General features: G+C 36.8%; 1 protein-coding gene across 2 annotated transcripts in view; it reads left to right on the forward strand.

The window, feature by feature from the left end:
• LOC123546872 (uncharacterized) overlaps positions 1–12,679 on the forward strand; it is a 52,302-nt gene that overhangs the window by 8,145 nt on the left and 31,478 nt on the right. For both annotated transcript variants that reach the window (XM_053551172.1, XM_053551173.1), the window contains exons 6-13: positions 3,138–3,258; positions 4,052–4,162; positions 4,895–5,066; positions 6,876–8,074; positions 8,847–8,917; positions 9,427–9,663; positions 11,027–11,497; positions 12,054–12,234. In XM_053551172.1, coding sequence (XP_053407147.1) covers positions 3,138–3,258; positions 4,052–4,162; positions 4,895–5,066; positions 6,876–8,074; positions 8,847–8,917; positions 9,427–9,663; positions 11,027–11,497; positions 12,054–12,234 — 2,563 coding nt within the window. The remainder of the gene's footprint in view (positions 1–3,137; positions 3,259–4,051; positions 4,163–4,894; positions 5,067–6,875; positions 8,075–8,846; positions 8,918–9,426; positions 9,664–11,026; positions 11,498–12,053; positions 12,235–12,679) is intronic.

Below are 12,679 nucleotides of genomic sequence, written 5' to 3' on the forward strand. Positions count from 1 at the left end.
CCGTCCGTACGTCACACTTCATTTCCGAGCAATAACTGGAGAACCATTTGACCTAGAACCTTTAAGCTTTATAGGGTTGTAGGGCTGCTGGAGTAGACGACCCCTATTGTTTTTGGGGTCACTCCATCAAAGGTCAAGGTCACAGGGGCCTGAACATTGAAAACCATTTCCGATCAATAACTAGAGAACCACTTGACCCAGAATGTTGAAACTTCATAGGATGATTGGTCATGAAGACTAGATGACCCCTATTGATTTTGGGGTCACTCTGTCAAAGGTCAAGGTCACAGGGGCCTGAACATTGAAAACCATTTCCGATCAATGACTAGAGAACCACTTAACCCAGAATGTTGAAACTTCATAGGATGATTGGTCATGAAGAGTAGATGACCCCTATTGATTTTGGGGTCACTCTGTCAAAGGTCAAGGTCACAGGGGCCTGAACATTGAAAACCATTTCCAATCAATAACTAGAGAACCACCTGACCCAGAATGTTGAAACTTCATAGGATGATTGTACATGCAAAGTAGATGACCCCTATCGATTTTGGGGTCACTCCATTAAAGGTCAAGGTCACAGGGGCCTGAACATTGAAAACCATTTCCGGTCAGTAACTTGAGAACCACTTGACCCAGAATGTTGAAACTTAATAGGATGATTGGTCATAAAGAGTAGATGACCCCTAACGATTTTGGGGTCACTCTGTGAAAGGTCAAGGTCACAGGGGCCCGCACATTGAAAACCATTTCCGGTCAGTAACTTGAGAACCACTTGACCCAGAATGATGAAACTTCGTAGGATGATTGGTCATGCAGAGTAGATGAACCCTAACGATTTTAGGGTCACTCTGTCAAAGGTCAAGGCCACAGGGGCCTGAACATGGAAAACCATTTCCAGTCAATAACTTGAGAACCTCTCGACCCAGAATGTTGAAATTTCATAGGATGATTGTTCATGCAGAGTAAATGACCATTATTGTTTTTGGGGTCACTCCGTTAAAGGTCAAGGTCACGGGCCTGAACATTGATAACTAGTTCCGATCAATAACTTGAGAACCACTTGACCCAGAATGTTGAAACTTCATAGGATGATTGAACATGCAGAGTAGATGACCCCTATTGATTTTGGGGTCAGTCTATTAAAGGTCAAGGTCACAGTGGCCTGTTCATGTAAAATCATTTTTTGGAAATAACTTGAGAACCACCTGACCTACAATGTTGAAACTTAATAGGATGATTGGACATGCAGAGTACATGACCCCTATTTATTTTGAGGTCACTTGATCAAAGGTCAGGGTCACAGGAGCCTGAACAGTGACTTGAGAACCACTAGGCCACGAGTGTTGAAATTTAGCGGGATGACTGGATATGCCAAGTAGATGATCCCTATTGCAGCCAACCATCAGTGTCTCTTTGACTTTCGCTCCTGACCCCTATTGACTTCTTGCCTATAGGACTTTGCATTGGGGGAGACATGCGCTTTTTTACAAAAGCATTTTCTAGTTATTTAAGAGACATTAAATTTTGCATAAACCTACTTTTTCAGGTTTTATCGGCAAAGTATATAAAGATAAATAGACTGGATATACATGCAAAATTTTAACCATGACTAAATACAATATAACCTGAAAATAGTTATCAAGTATAGTTACATTCCACTTTTCTTTTTGAAGATGACACTAAATTTTAATAGGCAAATTTGTTAGCATGACTATTCAAAGAACTGACTGAACAGTAAAAACCATTCTACTCACCAGGGCATCTGCATTTGTGTCACACCTCGGTTCAGGTTTTGCTAAGTCATGTACTGTAAAAGTCTTATATTTTGCAGGTTGTTTTTTTTTTTTGCGATTTTCCAATTTTGATTTTTTGCTTCTTGAAACATCTTCTTGGCATTCACCTTCTACTTAAAACATAAAATTTGTTGATTTTGAAATTCAATTCAAGATAATGCAATCGAATTGATAGAAAAACATGCATCTAGTGTTATATTATTTCAGCCACAGCAGTTGTGAGTTCAGGTTAGAATTTTTAGAAACACTGTGACCTACTGGTAATTTAACCTTTAGTGGTGCTTGAATGGTGCTGTGATTCTAATTTATATATCTATCATAACACAGACATTAATTCAGTAATTTGTAAATGTTTGACTGTTGTGTAATATGAGCTGCGCCATGAGAAAACAAACATTGTGCATTTGCTACCAGCGTGGATCCAGACCAGCCTGCACATCCACGCAGTCTGGTCAGGATCCATGCTGTTTGCTTTTCAAAGCCAATTGCAGTTAGAGAAACTGTTAGTGAACAGCATGGATCCTGACCAGACTGTGTGCTGATGCGCAGGCTGGATCCGCACAGACTGGTCTGGATCCATGCTGGTCGCAAATGCATTATGTTGGTTTTCTCATGGTGCGGCTCATATTATGTTCACATAATCACACAGAATCATTCCTTTGCCCCATAAATATTGTGTTCCATATCATAAAAGGGGGTTTTAAAAGTTAAAATGTTTGAACTTTTCTAAATCCTTTCATTTTTGCATTTTTCGGAAAATGTTGTCAAGGTAAGACGGACATTTAAGGGGTATTTTTGGATTGATTTTTAATGAGGTTTTCAATTTTGTGTAGCAGACTTACACAGATACATGTAGCTAGACTTGGATTGTATTTGGGGCTGTAGAGAGTCAAGGTCAGTGATACTAAAAACAGAAAAGTTTGGCTTGCCGAACACTTGCTTAATAAATGTTATTTGTACAAATCAGTATAAGAGGCAATATAAACTACATTCAGTTATATTATTTTCATAAACATAATGGTTACCATGAAATTGCTGTTGCCACTTAAAGGAAAATTAGTATAGAAATGAAAACAGAACTACAGTGCTTGGTCAAGTTTTTTGGAATTGCCATTTTTTCTTGTTTCATTCTTGAAATAGTGTTTACAAAAAGTTAATTTTTCTCCAATTGAAAACACCTGTATGCATGTCAAACCCAAAAATCAATCTGTCCATTATTCTTGTTATTGATAGGAAACCATTTTTGCTAAAATTTAAACTTTGTACAACAAACTGTCTGTGGTATTATCAATGTAACACAACAATATGTATAAATGATCAGTGTATATATGTTTTGTTTTAAAGGCACAGAGAGAGTGGTGGGGTGTAGTGGAAAAATTAACAACGCTGCTGAGAGAATCAGCTGATCATCTCTGTAAGGAGGGTAAGATGTCAGAAGAAGATAAACACAAATATTTTCAGTCTGGTAAGTGTCAGTGAAGTAAATAAAACATTGTATTCCATTGAAAGAATCCAAGAACTCTGATGATAGAATATTCAAAACAATGTCTTTTGTAGGCTGTCCTGAATAAAATAGTGGTGGACTAGTTTTATTCATTTGATTTATTTGGGTGGTTTTATTTTATGGTCTGATATTTTACACCTTCTCTTAAAGGATTAGGCCATTAAAAAAGTTACAACTGTTCTTAATGTCCCTTTATTTGGACTACTGATTAAAATGATAAATTTTGTTTAATTAAACTTCTCTGGATTCCTTATGATATGTAAACTGTATTTTTACTGGAAAGAACTTTCTGGATTAATTTTTTTCCAGAACTTTCTGGATTAAATTTCTTTCCAGAACATTCTTGATTAAATTTCTTTCCAGTTCAAAGGGTATAGTTTTATCATGTCTTCCCATTCCATTGGAGACATATTGTTTTTGCCTTTGCTTCTGTCTTTCTGTTACTCCTTGCATCTGCATTTTTAGCTTGAGGGCGCATGTAAATTATAATGTTCTTGAGGTGCCTATTATTATATGCATTATGGAAAGAGATTATGAAGGTCGAAAATATCGTCTTGGATATCTAGATCAAACCATTGTATCTGCCACACTTGGTGATTATAAATATTAAAAGAAGCACCCGCACTTCAGTTGTCAATATATTTCACAGCAACAAGAATGTTACACCGAAAACTTAAGATGTTATCATAAATTGTTATGCCATACAGTATCATCCAGGAACCAAACATAAAGTCTTTGTCAATTTATTTTGCAGTGACAGAAAATGAGGTGTATGCTGGAATATTATCAGCAGACAACATTACTGACAGGGTGCTTTGTTTTGAAAGAACACTTAATGACATCAACTTACAAGACACTCTGGCAGGTAGGGTAGAGACTAATGACTTTAATTTCAATTACATAACCCTTTTCTCAAATTCTTCCGTGAAGTTGGCCAGCAGACGGTTGAAGGTTCACCTCGTTTGATTATCTGTGACTGTAATACATGTTCTTTCCACAGATGCACCTAGTGTTTTCCTCACCTTCCAGACTTTGTGAAGTCCCCATCTCCAATTGAGCCGCACCATGAGAAAACCTACATAGACCAGCATGGATCCAGACCAGCTCTCGGTTTCTCTAATTGCAATAGGATTTGAAAGCGAACAGTATGGATCCTGACCAGACTGTGCAGATGTGCAGGCTGGTCTGGATCCATGCTGGTCGCAAATGCACTATGTTGGTTTTAACATGGTGCGGCTCAATTGTTTTACTGCCCATTAGATTCTAGCATTTTCATTGGTTAAAAGGTGGTCACATGGTGACCCCCTGTATTTCTGTGGAGGGTCAGTAGATTTTCATGTCATTCTAAGCCAAGAAATAAGTTGTCAATAAAACAAATCAGTGATAGGGTTTGTTAGTAATCCTCCATGGAAATATGTGGGGTCAGTATGATAAATTATGTTTGATAATTTTGATAGAAGGGACATATTCTGGACAAAGACAACTGTTCATTTAGAGAGGTTTCTGCTTTGAAGCAGTTCATTTTAGAAGGGGTTTCACTGTACTTCATTGTATGTGGTACACACAAAAATATGTGTTTGTTTTTCATTTGTATTAGGAAGGTTCACTGACATGATAGAGGGTGCCAGGGATACAGAGGCAGACAAGTTAAGAGAAAATCTACGCATGATGAAAATTCCCACGAAAATGACGTCTGCTGGTTTATTCAGATATAACTTGCAGTGGGATAAAATCGGTGTCAGTATCTTCAAGAATCAAGAACATATCAGGTATTCTTTCGGTCAAGCTACATGTATTTGTAAACTAAAATTCCATTGGTATAATAATCTATGAACTGTTTCAAACTTGAGGAATTTGTCACTATTTTTCACTTTCTGTGGAATCATTATTTTTAGCTCAACTGTTCAAAGCTATTCTACTCAACCTGGTATCCGCTGTGTCAAGTCCAATAACTCTGACATGTATTTTGGCCAAATTATGCCCCCTTTTGGACTTGGTTAAAGTTTTGCATGCAAGTTACTGTATCCAAAACTAATGCAGATATTGAATTGAAATTTCACATGTGTCTTTGGGGTTATAAAACTAGGTGACAGCATCAAGTCCCATAACTGACATGCATTTTGGCCAAATTATGCCCCCTTTAGGACTTAGAAAATCCTGGTTAAAGTTGTGCAAGTACATATAGCTATTATTCAAACGCAAATAGCTTTGAAGCTTATTTTTTCTTTTTCTAGGTCAAGTACCAACCTCACAGGGTCAAGTCCTATAACACTGGCATATATTTTGGCCAAATTATGCCCCCTTTTGGACCTAGAAAATCCTGGTTAAAGTTTTGCGTGCAAGTACATATGCATGTAGCTATTATTTAAAGGCATATAGCTTTGAAATTTATTTTTTATTTTTGTAGGTCAATAACCAACCTCACTGGGTCAAGTTCCATAACTCTGACATGTATTTTGGCCAAATTATGCCCCCTTTGGACTTAAACAATCCTGGTTAAAGTTTTGCATGCAAGTCACTATCTCGAAAACTAATGCAAATATTGAATTGAAACTTAACACGTTTCTTCAGGTTAATATATCTAGGTCTTAGCATCAAGTCCCATAACTCTGACATGTATTTTGCAAAATTATGTCCCCTTTGAACTTAAAAACTTCTGGTTAAAGTTTTGCATGTAAGTTACTCCAGAACTAATGCAGATCCTGGATTGAAACTCTTCAGATATTTTAACATTTAGGGTAATATCCTGCTTCTGGGACAACAATTTGAATAGCCAAACATTGGCTGTCTTACGGCTCTTGTTCTTTGGGGGTGGGGGGGGGGGCTAATTTTTGTGGATTTCATGTTAGTATTAATTGTTGAAATAAAATCCCAGTGAAAAAAACCCACTAAAATGTCATTTTATTTCATCATTAAAATTAGAAATACATTCATGTCCCCAGAAAATTTGACCTCACAGAAGTTGTTTTATGCTAAAACAATAACACATTTAAAAATAAAAAAAAAATTAGAAAACATTTTAAAGCTGCTCATTAAATTTTATGTCAGATTTTGTGAAATTTACAATATGCTTCCAATAGCAATCACATTATGTGGCTACTTTAAAGTGATTCAAGGTTAAATCCTAAAGCGATTCCATGTTTTAGGAAGTTTTAAATCTATGGAAGCACTCTAGAGTGAAAGATCAAACAGCTTATATTTGTGTCCGCTCCATGTCTTCCAAACCTTTAGAAGGATTTTCATAAGACTAGCATCAATTGTTAACTTTTTCAAGATGTTGCATATAGACCACAAGGTCACTGTCAAAAGTCAAGGACACTGAGAGGCCCAGCGAGTTCAAATAGCTTTATTCCAAACTTTAAGGGATTTTCTAATAACTACACAAAAATGACCAACTTCATAATTTTAAGAGAATCATGCATGATGCAGGCCACTAGGTCCAAGGTCAAGTCACATTTGGGGACAACTGGCCACGATTGCAGCATTTTATTTTTCCTATATCGAAGCAGCGTCTTTGAGCCTTAATCACCGTCATAGTTCCACTTATTGATGCTGTCTTGCTATTTATGCTTTTTCAGCTACATCAAGCAGTTTGGTAGTGACTTCATAAGAAGCATAGAGAAAATGATAACAGCTGCTTCATGTGACGAAACTTCATCTGGCTACAGATCTCCCTTATTTGAAGAAGTTCTACATCATCTTCATTTCTGCCAGACCAAATGCAAGTCTTTTTGTGGCAGAGAAAATATGCTGGCTGAAATTCAAATGAAACTTAAAACTTTACACAAAGTCGATAATGGGAAAAATGAAAAGGAGATAGAAGAGATTGCAGATAATGCCGACGCTGAGGAAGTTATTAGAGAAAATCAGACAGCTGTATCTGAGGAACGGAAACAAATGCAAGCAGTATTAAAGGAGCTTGGTGTAACATTTACTATTGGTGATGAGTTAAACGACTTGGAATCTGATCCAAATTTCAACCTGCAGGACAGGTTGACCAGGCTGCCGGAAATTATGGAATACACCAAGCCTTTGATAGTGTATGGAAAGTCAGGTTGTGGAAAAACAGCTCTTATGGCAAAAGCAGCCGAAATGTCAAAAACCTGGTTTCCTAATTCAGTTTTGATGATACGTTTTCTTGGAACATCGACTATGTCAACCACAATAAGAGAGGTTTTAGTAAGTCTTTGCTTACAGGTTAGTGAAGTGTACAAGATGCAGAAACAAACCGGGATAGACATTGAAACAGATTATCAGTTTCTTGTCCAATACTTTGCCGCACTTTTGTGGAAAATCGACACCGGGGAAAAAAATCTTGTGATCGTTTTGGATTCTGTAGACCAACTGAGTCAAGCGGACCATGCTCACATGTTTAACTGGCTACCTCACAAGCTGCCACCTGGTGTTCACATGATGATTTCAGTTGTTAGCGACAGACTTGATTGTCTCAATAATGCCCGTCTGCTGTTTTCGGATCCTGGACAGTATGTGGAAATTGATCAGCTTGAAAATGAAGCAGCAACAGAAATTATTAATGTTCTCTGTAAAAATATGCAGCGCCACCTATCTAAGAAACAGAAAAATCTTATTTTGGATCATTTTGCAAAGAATAGCCAGCCCCTGTACCTGAAATTGTTGGTAGACATGTCGTTTTCCTGGAAATCCTACACGCAAGTTGATGAAAGTGCTCTTGGTATTACAGTGAAGGAGGCAATTAACCATCTGTTTGACAACCTTGAAAAGAGTCATGGTGAAGAGATTGTGAAAAAAAGCATCGGTAAAGTATTATTGTTTATCATTACACTGCAGACAGAGTAATATTTCTGGGAACAAAGTCACCTGTGATTTCACTTCTGAATATCAAGCAGCATTTATTTCAAAAGTATTAACATGTACGTAAACATGTACAAACAGAAAATTCTTACATACAAACACAAATACTGTGAAATCATTAGATAATTGCTTGATTTTTGCTAAACTGACTTGAAAAATTTGTACCTCACACAAAATTTCATAATATGTGTCTTTGGGAAAATCACAATTTTGGTGACTTTTTCGCAGATAGAAATGTTTCTAATAATGATGTAAGTTTTAATTAAACTTCTCAGAGTCATAAATAAACATGTTATCTCTGATATGGTGAAATGAAATGTATAGGTCTGTATGCTTGTTTTTGAGATATATGCAATGGTAAAAGAGATCTGCACACTACATGCTGATGTGACATTATTTGGAATTATTTAATGTGTCAAACATTTTTAAATCACAGGTTGACATTAAGTCATGAAATTATTTTAATTTTTCATATACCAAGTCCAGGCTTTATTCTGCGTTATCCAGATAAGTGACATTATGCCTCTACTTCCAGTTTATCAGACTTTGCAGAACTACCTTAACATGGCTTATTGAGCTATCACTGGTTGCAAGTTTCACTTTATTTCTCAAACAGATTTTAATATCATGTTGTAGCAGAATATATTAACTTGAAAAAGTTTTAGGTGATTGTAATATGATTGTTTTGATAAAAATTAATATTATGTATATATTAGGTTATCTGTGTGCAGCAAAGGAAGGATTGACCGAGGCAGAAATGGAAGATCTTCTCTCCTTGGATGATGAGGTGTTGTGTTTCTTATATAGTCCTTATAATTCCAAGTAAACATGTTTCTACACGTATTTCTAAGTTTTCAATCATTTTGCACTGCACAAAAATTTTCTAGCAAATCTTTAATCAAAATTGGATCATTAGATAGGAAATTATCTGACTTAAAAAAAGGGTACTCAGACGTGTTTCATTTAGAAATACGAAATTTATCTCCTTTTTTTGTATATTATAGCTGTTGGACTCAGTATGGACACAATGCTGAAATACGCACATGAATACAAAGATTATGAACGAGGGTTCATCAATGTGTGAACATCTTTCCTAAACCAATCAAATTGCTTGAGTTAGTAGATGTTGGAATTATTTCATTTTAAAAGGACAACCCCCAGGTTTATGAAATTTAGAAAGTGCTTTTCTGACTTGGGAATTACAAATTAAACAATATCCTCATAACTTTTTTGTCATATTTAGAACATACTGCATAGTTATACATAAATAGAAAGATATCATTTTCCTCACCCTAGGTTCTGCAAGATACATACATCTACCATTTACCCCCTGATCCTGAAGTCATCCGTCTACCACCATTGCTATGGAAACGTGTAGAGTACGACATCAGTGAGTATGTTGTTGAGCGTCAATCGGGTGGAAAAAAGGTGGTCACATGGTATCATCGACAATTTTATGAGGCAACCTCCGAGAGATATTTAACAGAAGGTGTGAGGAAACAGTTTCATCAAGTGATTGCAGAATACTTCCAGGTACACAGCTTAATATGGGCATACAGTTGAATCTGCTATAGAGGGCCACCTTTATTTAATAACCCTTTGCCCAAAGCAGCCAGTCAGCTTTCTTTCAAAATTGGCTTTAAATTCTAAATTCAGCTTGTCTTAAGCAGCCAGATTGGTTTGCTTCTTTGGCTGGCTGTTTAACCCTTACCCTGCTAAATTTCTATAATGAACTTGTCAATCTTCCAATTTTGACAGTACCATTTACTGTTAAAAGGGGGTTCTTACCAAAAAGATACTGGCTGAATAGCGAACTGTGCAGATCATGATCAGTCTGCACAGATGTGCAGCCTGATCAAAATCTACGCTGGTCGCAAAGGCAGAATCAATCCTGTCCAGCATGATAAGGGTAAATACAGGTTCAGCTATATTATTTAATTTTTTTAGAAGATAGAGATGTTCTAAAAGAGTCATTTCACTATTTCTTACAGACGAAAAGGGTTTTTTATTAACAACATAAGAGGAAATGTAACTTGAGGACATAGAATCTTGGTTAAACTGCCCTTCAATGTAACAGTAAAGTAAAGTTGAAGAGATTATGTTTTAACTAATTTTTGCACACCAGAGATCATCTTGGTCCCTTGGGGTCTCGGTGGCCGAGGGTGCTGATTGCTTATCACTTTAGCCACACAGTTGTAGGTTGGAAACCTAACTTGGTTGTAGAATTTTTTTTCTGTTTGAGGAAGCCATCCAGCTGGCTAATTGAAGGTTGGTGATTCTATCCAGGTGGCCATCTGTGCATGAAATAATGCTTGGAAGAGCACCTAGAAACTCCTCCACCATGAAAAGCTGAGGAAAATTACCATAATGACATTTTTTTGTACTGGTGTAACATTAAACTTGACCAAAAAAAAGGACCTTGGTAAAGTTAACCTTACCAGTGTTCCTTGATTCTGTACCAGTGCTAACCTGTTCTCAGCAAGTAAACTGCTAACTTCCCCGCCCCCTTGAATAAGAGGATTGAGCTAAGTAATTGGACAAGGTAAGATCAGTTTTAAATACTGATATTTGTTTGTTTGTTTGTTTTGGGTTTAACACCATTTTTCAACAGTATTTCAGTCATGTAACGGCGGGCAGTTAACCCAATCAGTGTTCCTGGATTCTGTACCAGTACAAACCTGTTCTCCGCATGTAACTGCCAACTACTCCACATGAATCGGAGGTGGAGAACGAATGATTTCAGACACAGTGTCTTTTATCAAATCGTCACAGAGAACATATGCCTCGCCAAGGGCTCGAACTCATGACCGTAACATCTGTAGATCTGTTCTCTCCCTATTGAGCTAAGCGGGCAGGCTACTTAAATATTGAGATGTAATTTACTTTTAATTTACAGGGTATTTGGAGTGATAGTTGTAAACCACTGCAGCTGATGAAGGGAAAGAAGGGCAGTTACCCAGCTGCTATGAGACAGGTTCCAGCTCAGCCAATCAAATTTGGCCTGAACTTATACAACACTCGTAAACTCAGTGAGTTGCCTTACCAGCTTATACACAGCGATCAGTTGCAGAGAGCACTGGCTGACCTTTTCAGCAATCCTGATTGGCTGTATGCCAAATGTTATACCATGACCTTGACCTCCCTCATGGAAGATTTGAGACTAGCAGAAAGGAAATGTGTAGAAAATTTAGACAAAAAAAGAGCAGAATTGTTGGCAATACAGAAAGAAGGGAAGAAAGTGGAGCCCATTAATGCTGCAAAGTTAAAGATTGATGAAGAGGTATTCCAAGCGATAAAATTTGTTACCAGGATGGTACTACTAGCTGCTGATAACACAAGAAAAGATCCAGTCAACTTGCCCCTTATGGTAAATGACATACTGAATTTGTTGTGTCTAATAGTCACTGATATAGTTTTTCTGTTTCATTCCTGGGACCATCACCTTTTCATTGATGCAATTTGTGCTATATTAATACTTCTTGAGATATCCAGTTTGCTTGTTTGATTATTTTTGAGCTGTTTAATACATTGCAAAGAGTAGAATTTGAAATATTCTTTAACCTTGACTTTTGAAAGTTACAGCATGAATACTTCATATACAGACAATACAGACAAAACATGAAATTTTCTATTATATTTTATTCAGTTATAATTGAAATAGTTACATATGAACCACGTCATGAGAAAACCAACATAATGGCTTTGCAACCAGCATGGATCCAGACCAGCCTGTGCATCTGCGCAGTCAGGTCAGGATCCATGCTGTTCGCCAACAGTCTTCCTAATTGCAATAGGCTTTGAAAACGAACAGCATGGATCCTGACCAGACTGCGCGGATGCGCAGGCTGGTCTGGATCCATGCTGGTCGCAAAGCCATTATGTTGGTTTTCTCATGGCGTGGCTCATACACATTTTATTTACAGCTGTTGTCTCAGCTGGGACCTGACTACAGAGGGAGTGTTTATATTGAGAAACTCATGCAGCGATGTGAAAAATGGTGCAAGGACTCCAATATCCCTTTACTCGTGCCAGCCAGGGAGTGCACGGCCAGGCCTGAAGGAAATCTGCTCTACACAATAAATGTTGATGTTGCTATAACTGGAGGTATTTTATATTCTAAAATATACGATAGACTTATAAATATTCATTTTTGTTTTAATTTCCCTATTACTTGCTAACAGTACAACTAGCAAACTTTATGGTAAATTAGACGTAGATATTCTCTTCATTTACTTTTCAAAATATAATCGGCTATGCAGTGTGAATATGTAATTACAAGAATTTAGTTGTTTATGATCAAATGGTGAAATAAAAGCAAAATGGAAATTAGCATAATCTATGGAAATTGAGCATGGAATCTCAAAATCACTGAAGAACTTATTTTTGAATTCACTCAATTTAATATGGTGTCAGGAAATTATGATGCATCAAAGAACTTGTTACATGATACTTTAGTTTGAGGTAAACTGGCTCCTTTTCCAGACAAATGTTTTGTTAGAATTACAATCTTTCCATGATAATGATTTATGAAAAACAATACAGCAGTTTG

Source organism: Mercenaria mercenaria, chromosome 9, assembly GCF_021730395.1.
Source record: "Mercenaria mercenaria strain notata chromosome 9, MADL_Memer_1, whole genome shotgun sequence".
NCBI lineage: Eukaryota > Metazoa > Mollusca > Bivalvia > Venerida > Veneridae > Mercenaria > Mercenaria mercenaria.